General features: G+C 37.7%; 1 protein-coding gene across 1 annotated transcript in view; it reads left to right on the top strand.

Annotated features, from left to right (window-relative positions):
- The window catches only part of MARCHF1 (membrane associated ring-CH-type finger 1), a 186,572-nt gene extending 165,370 nt beyond the window's left edge, over window positions 1-21,202 (top strand). Inside the window, exons 8-9 of the mRNA XM_058838570.1 lie at window positions 14,642-14,789; window positions 17,005-21,202. Of these exons, the coding sequence (XP_058694553.1) occupies window positions 14,642-14,789; window positions 17,005-17,306 (450 nt within the window). The 3' untranslated portion in view covers window positions 17,307-21,202. The remainder of the gene's footprint in view (window positions 1-14,641; window positions 14,790-17,004) is intronic.
- Window positions 21,203-21,496: the final 294 nt, after the last annotated feature.

Genomic DNA, 21,496 nt, shown 5'->3' with positions numbered 1-21,496 from the left:
GATTGCTACCTTATTCAGCTTATCATTGGTTCTCAGGTATGGTTTAGATTTCTGACGTAGAAAAGATTCACCTCTTCTTTCAGGCAAGATGTTTTTGTTTCTGCTCAAAGCACTAATCAAAAGTAGTTTATCTGCCTGGCAATCTATGCTGGCAATATTCCTCCCTTCAAATGCAATGCTAACAAATATTTGTTTGTGTAGAATGGACCCAGCATCTAACTGCAAATCCCTTCTTGTAAGTCACACGCATTTCACGAACCAAAGATTTCAAAGTTAAAATTAGTTGTCCTTTGGCATTTATAGCATTCAACTGTGACACTCTTCAAGTGTTACATTTAATTAAAAATGTGATCCTTACTAAGTGTGAGCACTATCATCACCATTGTTCACAAAGTTATGAAACACCAGTTTATGAGAAGCTCTTTTGCAAACCAAGTATTTTGACAGCTGTAGCAAAGCCAAGGTAAGGGAGGAAAGAGTGATCATGAGACCTGCCATATGAGTAGAGCTGACTGGTAAATTTCCATCCAAATATCCTTTATAAAAATCACTGCAACTGTTTTGGTTTTTGTGGGTTTTGTTTTGTTTGTGTTTTTTTGTTTGGTTTGGTTTTTTGTTGTTGTTTGTTTGGTTGATGTTTTGGGGGGTTGTTTGTTTTTTTGGTTTTTGGGATTTTTTTGTCAAAAGTTTTATATTCTGCAGAAGTGGAAAGTCCTAATGAAACTGTCGAATTTCTTGGCAGCTTTTATGAAGCCCAAAATCTCAGTTTTGGGGCATTCCCTGGGAGTCCATGTTTTCAAAAGACTGGCACAAAGGGTGGTTATCAGAGACCAAAGTATGATGGGAGAGACAGCTCCTAACACTGAAGCTCTCCACAATCCTGTCCCCTTGATGAAGGATCTGGAAAACACTTCTGACTCTGAAATTTCCAGACCTTAAAAGCTTTGGGTTTTGCTAAAGCTTGGTTCTGTAGTAGACCTCAAGAGCTTTCAGTCCCCAGCATTAAGTCTGGCCTGTCAGCAGTGAATAAAATTTTCCAGACTTCTGGAATTCTCTTGGCATGATGGCAGAGACATAATGAGCAGCTATAGCTGAAAACAATGTAATTCTTGTCAACTTTGTTGGATGCCAGCTGGAACAGCAAAATTGACCCAAAAAAAGTCATTAATTTTGCTAATAGCTTTGAGGAATTCTGAAAACAGGTTTCTTTTCCATGCTGCCTAACGAGAAGACCACATATTTTGTTACAAGAAAGGAGTGCCTATTCAATTTCATAAGAAACGAATTTATTAAAAAAACAAAGGAAATCATTTCCCCTAACATGAAAGTTTCTGTCCAGCTCCAGGTGATGCAGTTTCCCTTGGACCTGGCTTTGAAGTGACTTTCTACAAGTGGAAGGGTCATGTCTCTTAACCAGTTCTGATTTTTTGATTTTTAATCTTTGTCATCACTCAGTATAAGAGATTCTGAAGTTTGGTCCCTGACTGTGCGTTGTTCCATTATGAATTTTATCATAATGTCTTTGTAAAATTCCTACTGCCGGTCTCCTGAAGGGAAAAAAAATACAGACTACCAAACTTAATTACAGGAATCTGTAGTTTTGCATTTTTCAGAATCACAAAAGCATGATTTAAATATAAAACAAACTATTTAATTCAATAATGAATTACCATATTTATTTATGTCTCAGCCGTTCACACACCCATAATGTTTCATAGCAGATTTTTTGTCAAAGTCTAAGGTTTTATAGCACAATCATTTTGGAATATTCATGCTAATAGCATGATAAGTGACAATGTAGAACATAGTAAGTTAACATAAATTAAGATAATCACTATTAAATCAATAAGTTTGTGACAACAGTTATTTAATTAGAGAATCCCTGAAAGCACCAGGCATCAAGTAAAATTAGGTTTAATCATTTTACTGAGTCTTTGCATCGAGGTAATCCTTTTAAGCATTGATCAACAGACATTGCAAATGTTTCATATATTTGGACAGGTCTAATTACTCAGCTCAAGATAAATATAGAGATTAAATATTAAGCAATGCTTAGTGTTTTTGGTTTATTTCTCATGGTCTCTGTTACATTTGTTGGTCATTACAAATAATACAATTGCATTTGTAGCTTTGCCTCCCAGCGTCTGCAGTCCATGATGCAGAATTTAAAAGGTGACTTTATCAAGTAGAAATTAGAAAGTGGTAAGGAGCTTGTGTGAGTTCCTTGTTGAGCTCTCTCAGGTAATAGCTTAAACCTGAGAAAACTTTTCTTCTTTAAAAATGATGCAATCCTAGATATTAACACCTGCATTTCATATCTCTTGAATGTGGTATTTGAAGACTAGTAGAAATGGGAATTGAATGAAAATACAGCGAGTATGGAATGGATTAAACTGTCAAATTAAAAGGAGCTTTAAACACAAAAATGTCTTTAAATGGAGATTCTCAACAGTGTCTTGCTATGCTACAAAATACTTTTCATATTTAAAGTTTGATATCTATTTAAGACATCTAGGATCTGATGAGATGTCTTGCTTTGATACATCATCCCAACAGACTATTGTGTGCTGTCAGAGATGTCTATTTTCTCCCAATTCTACTTTTGAAATGATTTACAAATAAAGTCTTATTTATGTAAGTCATAAACAATATTGCACATTGTTACCATGTGGTTGCTCTTGGTCACTAAAGAAGAACAAGTAATTTTTTTTGTTTACAGAAGCATTAGGTACCAGTTAAGGTTAATTTTCTTTCTGATAGAAAGGGCATCTGAATTACTGCCTTTTAAAAAATAGAGGACTGGGAATGTTCTTCTAGTACAGAGTGATACGTTTCTATTTAACAGAAGTTAAGCAAATGCTGATAATGAAAAAAAATTGATCTTACTTGTTTTGAGTATGTGCATACATCTTCTAACCCTATATATCTTACCCCTCTTGTATTCTGTATTTACTTATATGCTGATATAAAAAAAAAAAGTCATAACATGCCTGAAACATTCAGTGATGGCCAAATATGTTAAAGGTGTTTTTTACTTTTGACTCAATGGTAGCTTGGTAATTCATATTTACATTTCTTTTTTAAGAGTGTGGTGATCACTGCCAAAAGTCATAGAACCTGCAGAGAATTTTCTTTGATACACCTCTATGAAATCAAAAGTACTCACCATTAGAAACTACTTCTGCCAGAGCAAACTCTCAGATCCAGGCGTGACCAGAAGAGTCTGAGAGGAAAAAAGCCCAAACTTTTGAGCAGTCATTACCATACTGCTTGCTTTCAATTCTTACTGCCCTGTGGTGTGAGGTATGAACCACCTGGCTTTGTCATCAGTTTTCTAATAATGCTGATAAGTGATATCAAACACTGCATAGGACTTGCTGTGGGACTAGTTCCCTTTTCACCCAATTTGATAAATATTTTGCAGTCCTCAACATAGAAGGACCTCCTGCATTTTTGTTTGATTTCTGGTGCAGCTACATAGTGTCGTCAAGGCAACCTACTCCAGTGTTATCTTTCTTGCAGTAAACTGTCTCAAAACATCAGTAGCCTCAAATAATTGCCTGCAATATGTGGGGTCAGACACTTCACCAGTATGCACAAAGGCACAAAGCTATTACTTTCTCATTGGCTATCATGTCATTATAGCAAATAACTTTGGGCTCAGGGGACAATGTGTATATTAAAGCTTGTAAAGTAAAGATGATTCTTTGGCATTTATATCCTATTGTGATGCCTCAGGGATGCAAGGGACTACTTTGTTCAGACAGTTGCATTGTTAATTTTTGAGGATAGTAGAGCATTACTGCTAATTTATCTGTATATAGACAGGGTGCTGTACTTCACAGAATACTGCTGTATTGCATTTTCTGCCACAAGAACAACACTAGAACATAGCTTGCTTATGGTGGCAAAATTCTTATGGTGGTGCCATCTCCATATGTTTTTTTCTCCCATGCAGAACACAGCTTTATTCACACAGCTGTTCCAGTTCCCATGGGCTTCTGGCAAAAGATTCTTGTGCCTCTTACCTTGAAACCATCATAACATACCCTTAGACTTGTTAAAAGCCATCTTAGTGTCATACTTTGCTGGGACACCCCCATTTGCAGCATCCTTCCTGGAGGTAGAGCAGGATGTTTGTACGGTCACTGCTTTGAACTTGCATTCTTTAAAGAGGCAATGAAAAATATTATACCAGAAAACTAAATGAAAACTGTGTCCTCTTCTAATTAAATGCCAGTAACCAAATTGGCTACTTCTGCTGCTCAGTAGCATTTACAAAAGCAAAGGGATTTTGGGAGATTGTTCAGCCCTGGGTATTAGTAGTATTATCCACTATCGCACAGACCCATGAACATGAGCTCTGGGAGGTACAAATCTTCTGTGCTTTCTGAGGCTGAAATAAACAGTTTGGTCTGAGCTGTTTTACAGATGCAATTTGCATCAAAAGATTCAATTCCCATTTTAGTTAGAGAGCCCTACCCCATCCTGCAGTTCATCAGCCTCTCTCTAATTTTTAAGAACTTGGGGTCTCCTTTTCATTTTTTTTGTTTCAGCCTTTCAGTGTTTTGTTTTAGCCCTTTCAGTGTTTTGTTTTAGAGCTTGAACTCGTCAATAGTTATAACTAAGGAAGAACTGGGAAGCTGAAGCATTGAAAATAATTAAGAGAATATCTGGCTTTACAAATGAAGAAACTGTAAATGGAATGCTGACACAAAATGTATAGCTAGTAATATGAAATTAAAAGAGCATAATCAACCCAAGCATTGACCTAAACCAGTCATTGTTATTTATGGAGTTTTTTAAAAATGCCGTTTTTACCATTTAATTTTGAAGTTAGGAAGTTTACCAGCTCCCATGGGAGAGGGCTGCTATTCATGAGCTGATTAATGTAGATAATTACCTGTCACATAATTAACACATACAATTTTACAGTTGTTATTTGCCTCAAATTTATTTTGCCTTGGACCTATTGATGTGAGAATGATCTGTTCACAGGTTGATGCTTGCTTGTTGGTGGAATGCATGCTAAAAATGGCTTTGCTTTAACATAGTTCTTTTGAACACTGAAATTCAAGTAATGGATATAAATTATGACCAAATAGGATAACCTTTACTTTACTCAGGTTCGGTGTTTTTTGTTAATTCAATTTTATTCCTGTAGCATTTTACTAAAATTATAGGGAGAAAATTAAAATTTCCTCTTTTTTTTCAGAATGAATAGCTTCCCTCAGGTCTTTACTACAGCACTAGGCTGTAGTTTTATTTTAATTACTATAGCTTTCCTTAGCAAAGCTTTCCTCTATTTTTTTTATTCTTTAATTGGATCAAAAGAATCTCTCTTGTGGGAAAATTAAAAGACAGAGAAGGCAACTATAACTATTCACTGGGAAGTCAGTAGTCTTCCTAAAGCCATATTTATAGATGAAAAGCATCAGTTCCTTTTTAAAATCTTTGTTATGTGGCAATTCATACCTGCATAGATACTGTGTATATAGCTGCAAAAAAAGGGTATGTCTAGGTATGTTTAAACAACAATGTATTGAAAAATACCAGGGTTTTGGCAAACAAAGGCATTTAAACCAAACCACATCTTTGTAGCAATTTCAGCTGATTCTCAGCAGGCTGGACAATTTAAAATAGAGAAAATCAAGCACTGTGGTGAATACTGGAGAGAAGGTGATTAAAGTAAAGACTAACAAAACTGTGATCATATTCTACAGCTTGTTTTATGTGCCTAAAGCAACAGATCTTCAGAGAAATTTCCTTCAACTGGACATAACTGAAGAACTACAGGGAGTGGAGAGGCATACAGAACTATGTAATAGGATGTTGCTGTATCAGTTTTTCTAATTTCTGTCCTTTTCCAATTCCTGCCATTCTTTTGAAGCCTTCTGTTCATGTCCATCACACAATAAATACTCAGATGTGCAAAGGGAACCCACCCTACTTGGTATTCAAAGACAGAGGCTTGGGCACAGACTGTTGGGAGATAGTTTGTTATGGCAACTGTAGTGAGAAAGGACTTGTGGTTGCTTTGACCCCAGCAGAATCCATCTCAAATCTAGCACTGAGCCTATGTCATGGCCGCTTTTATATTGCCTATAGAACACAAACCACAAAATGCAGCAGCCCTACCTGCTCTGGTCAGAAAAAGAAATCTCAGCATAACTGGTCTTGCAGAAGAATTATGGTCTGTGCTCTTGTGGTATGGCAGTTCAACTGACTAATATTTTAATTTTTTTATGGTTTTCTCTGTGTGTGAGTGTGTCTAAGTTGTTGTTTGAAAACTGGACTGTGATTTCAAGGTATTTTCTACTTAGTGACAGGAGCAGATATCATGCCTTCGATTAGAAATGCTGCTCTTTTGGAAATACAGAGTAGACAGAGGCAGGAGTCGACAACTGCAAAGAGAACAAAAGTGACAAACTAGATCCTTTTGATAGAATTATCATAGAAATACTGTAGGGAGAGCAGACAACAGTAGCATCTGTTTCTATTCTTGACTAACTGTGATAAAAGTTATTGGAGACATGGATTCTACCCCCTTTATCCCTGTTTCTTTATGGGTTACCAACATGCAGCTTCTTTTTTGATTTTTGAGTAATAAAGGCATGTGCCCAGGCGCCTGAAGTAAATATTTCCTAGAGTTCTAGATGTGTGCCTCTTGTTCTTAGTACCAGGTATTCCCTATAGGTTTACATTATGGTGGTAGTTCACTCCTGATCAGTGGTTTAATGTTGTACCTGCAGTTTCTCTGTCAGGATTATTTTTTAGATGAGGTAGGTGAAGTGTACTGTGCTTGGAGATAATGATTTTTTTTTTTTCTTAAAGGTCTTACAAAGCAAGAAAAGAAAAAGTTACTGTGAAAGAGGAGTTCATGATAGCACTGAAGGCTCTATGGAACAAAAGATTGGTTAAGGTCTTTTCAGCGTTCAAAGAAGACACTTGGAAAGTAACACTTTGTCGAGTACTTCTGCATTCTGTATATTGCTGTAAAGCAATTTCTTGCAGATGGGAGCTAGAAAGAGGTTCCCAATATGGAGGGATTGTGCTATAATTACTTGCCACAGGGTTTCTTGCACATCTCTCCAAAGCATCTGTTGTTGGCCTCTATCTGAGGCAGAGCGCTGGATGAGAGGGACACGAGGTCCTGTATTTCCAAAGCATAGGTGGTTTTTTTTGTTTGTTCATTTTGGTTTTGGTTTGGTTTTTGGCTTTTTGGGCTTTTTTTTTTTTTGTTAGTCTGTGTTGGGATGATTAGGATGCAGGTACTGAAGTTCTTTTAGTTGGTAAATGACAAGTATTCTCAATACCACTTTCATACTGCAAAAACAGCTACTTCATTTTAGAAATTATATTCTTGAATTACTTAATTTTTACACTTCTTAATTTATACACTTCTCTTTTACGTTTTTTAAGGGTTTGTTAATTGATGTCATACACAGCTAAAAATCGCATAAGCTTGTGAAGAGTGCATACTGATTATATCACTTAAGTCCAGCTGCTTTAATTATCACTTAAAAAAAAAAATAACGTGCCAGCTTGGTTATGATAAAACCAAATTATTAGTTCTTCACAGATGATAAGGTGTTTATCAAGTGAGATTTTTCATTATGTATTTCTTTTATTACTCTAGGTATGCATATCATACAAAAGTGAATTAAAGTGTGTTTCTCTTTAGAAATGCACACATTTCTGGTTCAGTTTAAAATTTTTAATAGGTGTTTTAAATACACCAAAGGCATTGTTTTGAATTCCAGTCAGGTTTGTTTAGTATCTCCTAGGGACAGAAATAGATTTTGGGCAAACTTCAGACAGGTTTGCCAGACAATGATCTGTATTAGAGCATCTAATGAGATAGCTAGATCAAGGTAAGGCTGTGTATAGATAGGGCCATATGATCCACCAGGTGACATGGGATTTTAAAAATCAATTTTATTTTCCTGTTCAGCACTTAACATACCAGGGGTCCAGTTATGGCCTTCTATTTTTGATCCTTACACGAGTTTATTCTCTGGGATGCATCTTTTGAAAAAAGGCAATGACATATATGTTTTCTGGATTTTCTGTAAACCTGTTCCTTCTCTCTGGATGTGTTTGGGGAAGAGAACACAGTGTAGGTGTTTTCATGGCCCTTGCCTTGTCAGCCATCAGACCTGGCTCATTCTGTTCGACTGAGGGGCACTTCTCACGTTGGAGCAGGATGTGGGGACACACTCCTAGTCCTTTAAATCACGGTCCCCACAGTACAAGCTGTAACCACATGTTGTTTAGATGGCACAGAGAGGCCCAGAATGCTTTTATTCAAATAACAATGTTTGAAGTCTCATCTCTTCTGAACACTTCAGATTTCTGTGAGGCTATTTTATTCTCCCAACATGAGTGGAGCCCTGTTGTCCTTTATTACTATTATTTCTTCCTCTTCCACCCACTGCACAAATTCCATTCTGCAAACTACTGTGGCAGCTGCTTTCCTCCAGCTGGTAGGTTGATAGCAGTGAACCGCTCACTGTGGAGCCTGAGCCAATTAGTACTGCAACAAGTGACCAGAAAACCCTCCCTAATATAAATAACTCTGAGCTACATGTTCAGACTGTTGACATATCTTCACTGCTCAGCTCACTTCAGCATACACCACACCAGTTCTTTTTCAAAAGTGCTGGCTAAATCCTTTGGGTTGAGTTTCAGATAAGAAGGATCTTTTTCTGTGTGTTTTTTAGTCTGTGTGCAGAGTGCAGTTTCTGCAGCAGCCTCTAGTAAGTAATTTTAGCCTTTATTTTGTGAGCATAATTACTTTAAGATATATGTTGGCTGAAAGTATTTCTTCAGACTGTAGAATGAATTCAGAAAACGTTGCATCATGCCTTTAGCTCTAGGCGAGAGCAGAAATCCTTCCAGCTGTGGGTGTTATTTACATTATATACATAGTCATTTTTTCTGCTAAATGATGGATAGGGAGAAAAAAGTCACTAAAAATATTTAATATTAGCAATGTCCCACTTATACCAGATTCCCCTGTCAGACCTCCTTACAAGCAATTTTTAAAACAGGGTTCCTGAAAATACCCAGGAGTTAAAAAGTCCAGGCAGTCATCACATGTTGCAAAGCAGCCCATAAACTTCACCTTCAATATTTGGCATCCTCAGTGCTGAGCCCCTGCAGGAGAGAGACCTTCAGCTCTAGAGGTGTGAATCTGCAAACCTGCAGTAGAACTGCAGTTGCCTCAGGACATCTGTGTAGACAAAAAATCTGTAGCCAGTGTGACAGAATATTAGCATGAACAGGAGGCAGCACGTGGACACGAGGTGGTGGATGGGAGCAGGCAGGCAGCAAATCTACAATGCGAAGGTGGAGAAGAGAAGCCCAGGCAGCAGAGTTTGCTGAGTGCCACTGTGAGGTGTTGCTGGAGACAGCTTTTGTGCGAGCAGCGTGAAGCTTTCGGTTCTGCATTGGGCCATCATGAAACCACTGTGCAGAAAGCGTAATGTATGGGAGGGAATTAAAATTGCAGATTTGCTTCTGTGAAGCAGACAGGCCGTGTTGGAATGTAGGATATGAAGCAGCATCCCCACGCTCACAAGGAGTGTTTTCAGAAGATACTAAAGAAAATATCCATAATTATTCATCACATATTGATTAATCGAGCTTTTATTAGAAGTGACATGCAGGGAGACAGATTTTTGTCCTTTAGATGTGAGACGTTTTCTCAAACTATGTTACAGGAAAGGGAAGTGGCTGGCTACATAGGACTTAAAGTTCCCTGTATGTTTTAGGGTTTGTTTGTTTGTTTGTTTTAATTTTGTTTTACTTCCTCAGAAGACTCATGACTACATTTTGTAGTTAAAGGAGTGGGATTTGAAATCAGTAACCACTCTCTTGAAGTTTCTGAGTGAAATTGTCTATAGGAAACAAAACCAAAACATGAAGTAGAAACTTAGAACAGGGTACAGTTTTACAGCTTCCACTTTAAAGATTATTCCAAATTTCTGTGGTAGTAAAGCATAGGAATTCCAACTGAGGTGCACATTGTGTCTTAGAAGCAGCTGTAAGCGGTTGGGGTGGGACGAGTGTTTCTGATCACATTCACAATCCAGCTTCTTTCCATTCCTAGCAGGAACCTGTGAGTCAGGCAGTCTCCTACCACCCTCCAGTGGTTTTCAGAGCACAGTGCAAGCGACATGTTCGGAAAGCTTATTCAGAAAATAAAAGGGGGGCTGGGAATATTCCAAGCATTCTGCTGGGGACACATACTGTTACGCTTGGGATTTGTTTGGCGACTTGTGTAAAAGGTCCTTTGGTTCTTGTTAGATGTTACAAAGTATTCTAGCACACCTGTTCTGTGAAGCACTATGATACTCATGCGTTTGCTTGCATTTGCAGGACATTAAACCATCTGCACCTGTGATGATTTCCAGTCTGTGTTTGTATTGCTGCCAGGATTACAGGATCTGTGGGTGTGACAATTGGATGAACAACAGTGAAGGGGTGTTTTGTAGAGGGCTGTGCAAAAGCTACAGGTTCTTCTATGAATTTAGTGACTCAGTAATTTGCAAGTCATTATAAATGTCTCCTCTGGCTGTAGTCTTCCATTTATTTCTCTTGTTACATTCTCTTGTGCACCTTTGGAGCATTAACATCTAAGTTTCCAAGGAAAATTGCATCTATGTACTGAATTTTGTGCTGTTTTTCTGTTCTTGGTAGCATCTGATATTCTATCCATGGCATGTCACAGTATCATCAACCTGATTGCTGTATTTTCTTGGTGATCACTGATCAAGATAATAAAACATGACACAATTTATTTTTATCTTGCTATTATGAATGTGGAAAGCCATGAAAACTGCAGGAGCTTCAAAACACAGCAGGGATGAATTTATCAGAGGTTAAGGAGGCATTAATGTGCTGTGTGACATAAAAGGTAGCGCCTGCCAAACTTCCCCACACAAGTTTAGGATGTATCAAGTCCTGGACTACAAAGCACAAGTAAAAGGGGTTGATGCTTTCATTGCTCAGTATATTGTTGTCTCATCTTTTGTTACAGATTTTCAAGCAATTTTTATTTCACATAACTGTGCTTTTGTCCAAGCAAGTCTGTGCTAAAGCTAACAGTTAATTTTTTGATATAAGCCTATTGCAAAAATCCTAAAATAGGAAATTTCACTTTTCTGCTCCAGGACGACTTAAATTGCTGGCTCATCTACTAGCATCACTCATCTAGTAGAGCATGACTGTATTCACAAAGTACTCTCTGTTCAGCCAGCCTAAAATATATGAATAGGATGGGGAAGTTATGTCAGCTACCACTGGGATCACCAGAAGGACAGCACAAAGTTTAACTGCATTTTCCCTTCTGAGTTCAGCCCCCCATCACCATAGTTGAGAAAACTGTGATTGCAGCAAGGGCAGGGTGAAACAAAAGAGCAGCTTTGGGGCACGCTGAGAGCTGTAAAATGTTCCCAGGTATCTGTCTGACAGACAGAGTCTCTCCTTGGACCTTATTCCTTTCCTGTATCCCAAACTGGGAGTATGAGATATTCTGCACAGTCTTCCAGTCCCGTAATCACCCTGGCATACCCTGGTGACCTCTCCCAGTGTCTCGGCAGCCACCTTCTGTCTGGTGTGGTAAGGTGTGTGTGGATAGAATAGACAGGCAAGGCAAGAAGGCTGGCTTGTGAGAGAGGAAAAGGGGCCAGCTGGAGGAAGTAGAGCCCAGTAGGCCTTGGCTTGCCTTCTGGCTGGATTTGATCACGGGATGTTAGCAGAAGGGCCTGCTTCAGCCAATTTCTGCTGGCTTCCTCTCCTTCCTCTCTTGTAAATCTCAGCAGAATTCTGTGAGCTTGAACCTGTATTTACCTGTCCTGCCTCTGGGTTGGTTGATTTTGTCTGGGTTTTTTCCACCTACAAAAGGTTTACATTTAGACTAATGGGTCCAACATTTGTCTTTGACTGGGCATTCAGATCTACACTGAGGCTTTTGAGTGTGTTAGAGAGTAAAAAGAGACTGCACGTATGCATGACAATGAAAATTCTGCAGAGTCTGCTCTCCAACAGACCAAATGGTGTAACATTAAAGCTGAGATAACAGACAAAATCTGTTTAAGAACAAATCATTCTTCATTGTGTTCTGTGTTGATCTCTAACAAAGCATCCACAGGTAAGTGAAGGGTTGAGGTAAAACCCTTTCTTCTATCTGGAAAAAGACAAGGTTTCTTTCATAGGAAAGAAAGTCTGTTACAAGAATTGAATTTTCACTGCAAAAAGAATGGAAGTCTCTAGGTCAGAGGCTGTATAACCTGGTGATTGTAATGATATAAGACTGTGATAATGCCACATACTCTCTGGCCTGACCACTGAATATTATCTACATGAACTATAATGAATATAAACTTTTGGGATTTTATTACTTAAAACCACAACAAAACTTTTTTTTTCTTTTTTTTTCTTTTTTTTTTTTTATCTTCCATTTTTCTGGAATGCCATAAAAAACCCAGCAAGTAAACTTAATTTTCACTTAAAAGCAGATGTATCAGAAACTGAAATGAGGTCTCAGGTAATAAATAAGACAATGACTCTGACTCTTTATATATTACTCAGGAAGTACTTACATTTTTCTAAACTGTTATCTATGCTTTGTGAAGCGTGGGAGAAATGACTCTAGAGAGACTCCACCAGGAATGCTGCATCCAGCTCTGGTGCCCACCCAGGTCATGTTGGAGAGAGTCCAGAAGAGGCCACAAAAAATGATCAGAGGGCAGAGGCACCTCTCCTATGAGGAAAAGCTGGCAGCTAGGGTTGCTCAGCCTGGAGAAAATAAGTCTCCAAGACCTTATTGCAGCCATCCAGTACCTAAATGGGGTCTGTAAGAAGGATGGAGCAAACTTTTTAGCAGGGCTTCTTACAGTAGTAGTACAAGGGATAATGATTTTAAACAAAAAAAAAACAACAAAAAAACAACAAAACCAAAACAAAAAAAAAGGTATCCAGACTACATTGAGAAGAAACTTCTTATGATGAGAATGGTTAAACAGTGGAACAGGTTGCCCAAGGAAGTGGCAAGTGCCCCATCATGGGAAACATGATGGTCAGGTTAGATGAGGCTCTAAGCAAGCTGGTGTAATTGCAGATGTGCCTGCTCATTGCAGGGGTGTTGGACTGGATGACCCTTAAGGTCTCTTCCAACACAAAAATATTCTGTGATTCATAGAATTTTGACAAGGGCTAAAAAATGTTGTAGAGATTGTGTTTTGAGGCAACACAATGTTTTTGAGCTCTAAAACATGCAAGATTTAACTGCCACTAAAGACTGAAGTTTGTTTGGCTTGGTATGTCCTGCTCTTGGTATGTAGCTGTACAATACAAGAAGTGTTTGTGAGAGTTATTCCCCTTGGTGACATGGCAGTGTCCCTCCTCAGGTTTTATTGCAGCTGTGCCCCTTCAAAATGTAACATGACAGCAAAGAGTATTCAAAGCAGAATGGTTATGTTGGTTCAGGTTAAAGGCTAAACATCTAACTTGGATGGCATCCCCAGCCCTAGCCTGAAGGAATTTAGAAAAAATTCTTATTTCCTGGAAAGAAAATTTTAAAAAATCCCAAATAGTGAAAACAGCTAATAAAACTAGAACAATCCAAAAACCTAAACAAGGAAAAGCAAAGCAAACTCACAGCTTGGCAGTAGATGTGCAGCATGGCAGTACTCTGCAGTGGCCAGGGTTGCTGTCCTAGCCATAGCAGGTGGCAGCAGTGCTGTGGCACCGAGCTGAGTGCAGCTCAGCCCAATGTTCACAGGACCACAGGGAGGTGGCACTCACAGCTCATGCTTTGTACTGCTTTCCTTCCTCAGATGCCAGTACTGACTCCGTGATTATCCATCAGAACTGAGGCTTTTTGCTTTTAAGTGCCCTGTTCTTTCATCTGTTTTCAAAGGCAAATGCTTTAGGAGAGAAGGGTTTTGTTTTGAAGAAGTGCTGGAAGAAAAACCCATGTCACAAGTGAGATTACAAAAAATCGCCTCAAGAGCTGCATTGTTCAATTGCAGAGAATAGCCTATTTCATCTTAAAATAGCCTTAACTTAAGCCAGGATTTAGCACTGTAATTCACAAACACGTGCCTGGAAGATCCTCCATACATTAATGAGGCTATTTGCCGGCTATCATATATGATCATTTCCATGTAATCATCTTTTCGAGTTTATTGAATTTAATCCTCAATGCAGTTGCATTTCCTATGCTTTTATTCTATGGGAAGACTGTTACATAACTGCATTCCTATAATTTTAATACATATTACAGACAAATGTTTGAGCTTTTTCTTCTCTCACCACCAGAAATGCAAATTAAGAGTAAATATTAATCTTTTTACCTGTCTATTAACATGTTAAGGCTGTACTGTAATGAAATTACTCAAGATATCGTTCACAAGCAGACAGAACAGTGTTCTTCATTCCTCTGAATCTGTGAAAATGAGATCATGGTGAATTTTACAGGGACAATGCACATCCTCCTGTAATGCATATTACTAAAACTAAATGATTTGTTAATGTTTTAATTGCGTGTGTTTTTGGTGGGAAGAGCCACAATGGCCTAATCAGTTTAATGTATAATTTTACATGTCAGATTTTTATTTTTTTTTTATTTCAGTGGGAAAAATTACAGATGACAACAAGCGAGAGGAGAAAAATTGTGTGTTCAGTCACATTCCATATAATTGCAATTACCTGTGTTGTTTGGTCATTGTATGTTTTAATTGACAGAACTGCTGAAGAAATTAAACAAGGCAATGATAATGGTAAGTATCTTTTAAGTTCTGCTGATAATGCAGTGCCAGGCTTTGAAAGGCAGCTCTGTAACCAGTCACACTCTGTTCTTAAGTAAGAGCTCACGTGGCTACAACAAAGGCTTTAGTGCAGAAGTTCTGAATTTGTCATTTTGAAAATCTTCCTTTATGCCCCAGCAGAGAGAACTCTACTTTGTGTAATCATTACAACAGCTTAACTAGCCTGCTGGTTCTTCCTGGGTTAATCTCCCATTATCTAGGTAATTCTAAAGCTCAGGCAAAAAGATGAGTCAAGTTCAAACAGCTCAGTGCAAGTTCAGATCCTTAAATAGTAATTTATTTATATTAATCACTTGAACCTTGATAGGAAGTAAGGTACGATAGAGCCTCTTCATTAGCAACCTTCCTAATACGAACTCCCAAGAGACTGTTTTCCGGTTGTGTTAGTCCTTCTTGTGAGACTTGAGTAGCATGGAAAGCCATTCCTGTGTCCTTTCAGATAGAATTTCACTGTGAATGTCCATGTTCCAGCTGTATTTATTGGTTAGCTCTGAAACAGAGAAGTCACGTAGTCTGTATCTGCAGAGATACTGAAAATCCAACTGGCCATGTGTAACAAAATGCGTGCTTAATGTCACCAGGAGCCACACTTGGTGTATGTGGAAAATATAAACATATCCTAAATGTAACTACTTTTGAGTTTTGATCTGAATTTATTTTAAGCACCCTAGAGGAACAAAGGTCTCTAGCTTTGTGTTATATTCCAAAGTTAACAGGGAAAACAAAACAGGTGGAGCTTTGTGATTTGCTAGTTAGATAAATATTTGATGATACTCCTGATGCTTGCCTTTCGTGCCTTAGAGAGGAAAACAAGCAACAAGCCTCAGTAAGTCACAGATGAATACACACTACAAAGTCTTGTTTTGCATTCTTTCAAAATGGGTAACCTTGTCTTTTATCTCAAAAACCTGGCCCAGAGGACAGGACTAGGAATGGCTTTGAACTTCTATTTATGAGTACAACTACATCACCCTACTCATTACAAGGGGGAAGCTATTTCTGTAGATTAGCTGAATTTACATAACAAAACAGCTAACAGGGATTTTTGTTGTTACACACAATGCAAAAGAATCATGTTAATTATTCCTGGTAGGCTCAAAAAGTATTTATGATTTGTGTAGCATTCAGTATTTGCCAAATGTAATGGCTGATTCTTTACTCTAAAAAATGGACAAAGAGATGCCCTGGAGCTACTTACAATACACAGAAATAAGTGTGAAGAGGGAGCTTTTGCCCCAAAATTTGCTTGTTGCAGGGTAGAGTACTTTTACAAAAGCAACTAAGTATTTGTGGGGAATAAGACGGACATATATATGTAGTTTGCTTTCTTCTCCATTTTCTCTCTTTAAATGGGAATTGCCAAGACAAAGACTGTAAGCACTAGAGCAAAAACACTTTATAAATGTATTTTGAGAAAGAGAAAAATTGAAAGCCGTGAGAAATATTAGTATTATGTTTATTACTCTTAATATTATGAGTTTAAAAATCCCATTTTAAATGGATGTCTCAAATTATTTAAAGGGTTGGGGTTTTTTTTCTCATTAGGGGAGTATATGATACAAACCCTGTAATTGCTAAACTTGACACTAGTTAATAGAAAAACCAATTTAAAATATATTTAAAATACTCTAGAAGTTATATTGTATCTTGATTCCCTACTTATAGTCGTCAAGAATCAAGTTTCATATAAATTTATTCTGCTTGAAGAAACAGGTCTAGGTTCACTCGACCTTTCTTTCTCCTGGTAAAGCTCAAGTCTGAAAATATGGCAATCCTGGAAAAAAAATGAAAGATAGAAAACTTTCTGTCCCATACCAGTGAATAAAAAAAAGATACTTCCTACATTACCACAGAAACAGCAGCAGACTATCTTTTAATGTTAAAAGGTGGAAGAAATCCTGAAAGAAAGCTTTTGAGAGTGGTGTTTAGTTTTTTATTTGACCAAATGGTGGTCAAATCAGTTAAAAATGGGAAGCAGTTTCCTATTCCATAGGCAGTTTCTTGGCCAGCCCATGGAATAGGAAACCCTGTCTATTTTCTAGAGCCACAACTGCCCCAATAGCGTGTACATACCTGGGCATTCTTAGCAAGTGACTTCTTTTCAATATACATTACTGAAACTCAGTGCTTGATATTCAATGTATAACATAAACTTTCTATTTCAAAGGTGTTCTCGAATGGCCATTTTGGACAAAACTCGTTGTGGTGGCCATTGGATTCACAGGAGGCCTGGTCTTCATGTATGTGCAGTGCAAGGTTTACGTCCAGCTGTGGCGCAGGCTGAAAGCCTACAACAGAGTGATCTTTGTTCAGAACTGCCCAGACACCATCAAAAAACTGGAGGAGAAAAGCTCTCCGTGCACTCAGCCCTCGGAGGTGAAGGACGCGGTGGTGGTGCCAGTAGCACAGACAGGTACAAACTCTCAGCCGGCGGCGGAAGAGGCGACGTCGGAGGTCATGCCAGTTTGACACAGACAGCATTGCTTCTTCCTTGCAGAGTAAGCTGTAGTGTTTGCTACACTACAAATGCTACAAGAAAGTAGAAATGACTGTGCATTTTTTCAGTTAAAAAGACCCCAACCAAACAACAAAAAAATAACCCGTACAAAAACCAAAACCGTACAAGGAAAATGGATCCAGCAAAGCAACTTGTTACTGTATGGAATGTGACCGTTCGTGACGTAGTTTTGCAGCTAGTCAGCAAGTGTAGTGAAAGTGGAAGTGTAGAAAGCGCAACGGAGAACAGGTTTAACAGACAATGCCAAACCAATGTGACAATGTACTTTTTTTTCCTAACTGGGCTGGCTGGGAAAGTAGGAAACAGAAGTGATACGATGATTTTGTTTACAGAAGACACAAAACCTTTCATCTGTTTACTACTAAAAGTTGTATTTGCTGTTTACCTTTTCAAAGACTCGCTTCAAAGGGTACCAATCCAAGTTATAGGCATTAACAGAAGTACAGAGAGCTGTATTTCAGCACTCCCTCTCTAAGCCTCGTACAGTAACACCTTCATGTGACTGTAGCGGAGCCTGAATGTTTGGGCAGCTGGGTCAACTACGGATATTTAAACCAGATGTTTTTAAGTATGGCTGGATTTTTGAAAAGCAAGCAGTTCCAACCAGAATAAACTCATGTCTCCGTAAGCTACAGACAGGTTTTTTTAAATGTCAGAGAAGTACAGGAAGGAGAGAATATGTAGATATGCATTTAGAAGAGCAGCTCCACTGTGTATTTTACTTTATAGGAGGGAATTAGGAATAAATTGGATACACAAATTATTAAGGCAGAATTGTAAATGAAAAAAAGAAAAAAAAAAACAGTTTACTGCAGAATTACACAGAAGTAAATTGTCTATTACCAAAAGTCTGAAAAAGGATGACACATACTGAAGATGGAAGCTACTTTTGGTTTTATTTTTTGAGATTCATGATACAGAAAGGTAGATGTAAGAGAACATGCCTACCTACATATCTTAAGAAAACATTAGTTTTTATCTCCTTGTTCTAAAAAGCTAGTTTTTATCTTCCTGGCTGAGAAAAAAAAAAAATCAGTTGTTTCCTTCTGTACAGGTAAACTTAAGGTGTTAGAGATTCAACAGTCATTAATTTCGTGTTTTGAGCACTGGCATATAAAAATGAAGTGTGAATAGCATTAAAAGGTGCAATAGATAAATGAATGTAGATATAATACTGTGTCCAACAGGGTGAATTATATATAAAGAACCAAATTTGTGATTCACTTTGCAAAACTGTGGTGTTTACTACAAGGACACAAGAGCAAGTATTGACTCAGAGTAGTTATGTACTGGTATGGACAAGTCTGGGGCCTGAACATAATGTGTATTTTAAAAAGAAGTTGAAAGTTCTTTTTTTAATCTTGTATTTAGGAAAGGAAGAAAAGCAAAAAGGCAAATAAAGAATCATATAATGAGGACAGGAGAGTAGAGGTTCACTTAAAGGAGAGGTATGTGCCACACTTATATGTCAACTAGAGTTCTACAGAAGCCTTGAAGTTTCTGCTGGTAAATTTTCTCTTTATACACTCAAATATTTACATTGAAGTAACAGAATCATCCCATTCTTGCAAATACCCAGGCTGCTGTGCCTAAGATGTATTGGAATTTATATACTAGGTATTCCTTTGTGAATGTTTACTGGCTTAAGGCTCAGGGAATACTAGAAGTAGCAGTGTTAGCAAGAAATGTGTCTTTAATCAGATCATTATACTCTTTTGTATTGGAATTGCTCTTGTAATTTGGCTGTGACTAAGTGATTGTTATCTGGCTAGACAGGACGCAAAATATTGGTGCTTGAATGGGTCCTTAATACATGTCAATATTTGCTGTAAGTTACTCCAGGTGAGTCAGATTAACGTTGAAGTTTTTCATGTAATGGCACACACTTTTTATATAAAATAATTTCCCAACTATACAACTGCAACTTCCAATTGTAGCAGCTTCTTAATTGAAATAACATACAAGAGAAACCAAATCATTTTTCCATTTAAAATTGTGGAGGAGCAGAAGGTCTTCAGAGCATGATGACACACCTAAGGAATGTTTGTAACTGCACATGCTTAAAATAGTCTGCAATGGCATGGTTTTCAAAAAGCTACCCATTAAAAGGTAAATCTCATGATAGCTGACACTTAAAATTACTAACTGCATCTGAATGTTTGGAAGGATGTTTACAATAAATCTGTGGAATCAGCAAAATTTATTGACAATGAACATTATTATGAAGGATAAATTAAGAGCTTTCTGAAATAATAGTTTCTTACTAAGTGAAAGTAACCCTGCTTCTTTAGCCAGCTTGTTCTTTGACTGTGGTAGCACCATGACCCCACTGAAAGTACTTTATCCTGTACTTTGTCAGCTTACTGGAAAGTAATTCGCATTGGGGCTTTTTCTTGAACAAGTATAAAATTCACCTCGAAGAAGAAAATACCTGAAGATTCTGAAAGCAGAACTGTAGCATTTTACATTTTTTAAAAACACACTGAAGAGTCAGCAACAGAAAAAACAATGTGAAAATTTTTATACCAATGCCTTCAAACACTGTTCTGGCACTCAAGTAACTATATATGCAACTGAGTTTACAGTTAAATAAAAGAAAGCAGAAAGACTTCAGTTGAAATTCCTCCTCTCCCTTGGAAATATTGAATGTGGACAGCAGGAAAAGGAGCAAAATAGGACACTGTCTGCTGAGATGGACAATGAGACAAGTCACCAGCATGAGAGATTTCAGCTGGCTTGAAGCAGCCTTTAACCTTTTAAAGCATTACAGTGTTAGCCTGTGCATCCCTTTCTCTTCTTAGATGCATTGGATTTTCTAGAGCTTTCAGGGATTTCATGCAGGATTGGAATTTGTTTCTGAAGCAGGGTACAACCTCTTCAAGAGGGCAAGGAGCTATTCATACCACCATGCCTTGGATTCTGGTCTTCAGTAATAAGGAAAGTACATGGATATAGAAACTAGAAAGATGCTTATCAACCAATACTTTTTCATTCCCACACAAAGTACAATTTTCTGTATTAATTTATTAACCACAGTGTTCTATCCTGAAAGAAAAAACAACAAACAAACTAAACAGAACAGTATACTGAAGGTTTTAAGATGAAGTCTAAAGACTTTTTAATGAAGATGCTATGTCAAATAAAGAACCATATCAAAGTCCTGTGTAGCCACAGTGCAGCTCTGGCAAATATGCTGACAGTGGAATTTGGCCTGGCTAAACCCACGAGGGCAGAACCTGGCTCTGAGCTGCCATTAGCAAGAACAGCTTAATTTGCTTAAACCAAGTTTTAATAAAGGTAGGTAGAAATAATTTGGTGCAGGTCAGAGCTGGAAGTTTAAAAAAGATACTCCCGTATTCACTCCTGTGAACATGCACATTTCTTTTCCTGTTTTTAAGTTACAAGCATTATAAAGTTTATTTCAAACTGGCATAAACATACTACTTTTGACTATCAGTAGCATTACAAAGATTCTTGACTAGTCCAACTGTGCCATTCACACACTGCTCTGACAGTAGTGTTTATTTTTGTTGTGTAGAAAAAATAATAATTCCCCATCTCCAGAACAAACAGTTTATAATTTCCAATAATGCAATGAAACTTACATTCTGATGAAAATATTTTACTGTATATAATATTCGGAACTACAAGTTTGTGTTATTTGTTTAACTCCCTCTCTTTTGCAAAAGAAAAAGTGTATGTTTTTGTGGGTGAATGTGTACTGGAAGACAGAAGGTAAGGGAAACAAAAATAATGTATCTGCTTAATGTCGTGAAAAAATGTATTTGTATTAAACAAATTACTCAAAGTACTGCAGTATTCTACATTTGTCACCTTGTTACCTAGAGTGTCACATGCTGAACATGAATTAGCAAGACCACACTCTTGCAAGGAAAGTGAACAATATATTCAGTTGCTTACTTAATACTGATAAACCTGCTAAGCTGCAAGGGGCTACTTTTACCCCATCTTGGCGGAATGCTCAGGAAACTAACTCATAGTACAAAAACACTTGAAAGGACTTACAGTTGCTTAACTTGCAGGCTTCAACCCTATAAAGAAGCCTAGAAAGGAACTGGTTTTGCATCTATAGAATAATAGACAACTAGCACTGGGTTTTGGCTCCAGCAAGGTAAAATGA

Source organism: Poecile atricapillus, chromosome 4 (genome assembly GCF_030490865.1).
Source record: "Poecile atricapillus isolate bPoeAtr1 chromosome 4, bPoeAtr1.hap1, whole genome shotgun sequence".
In the NCBI taxonomy this organism is placed as follows: domain Eukaryota; kingdom Metazoa; phylum Chordata; class Aves; order Passeriformes; family Paridae; genus Poecile; species Poecile atricapillus.
Note: the sequence above shows the minus strand (reverse complement) of the source record. Positions and strands in the feature narration are given on the sequence as shown.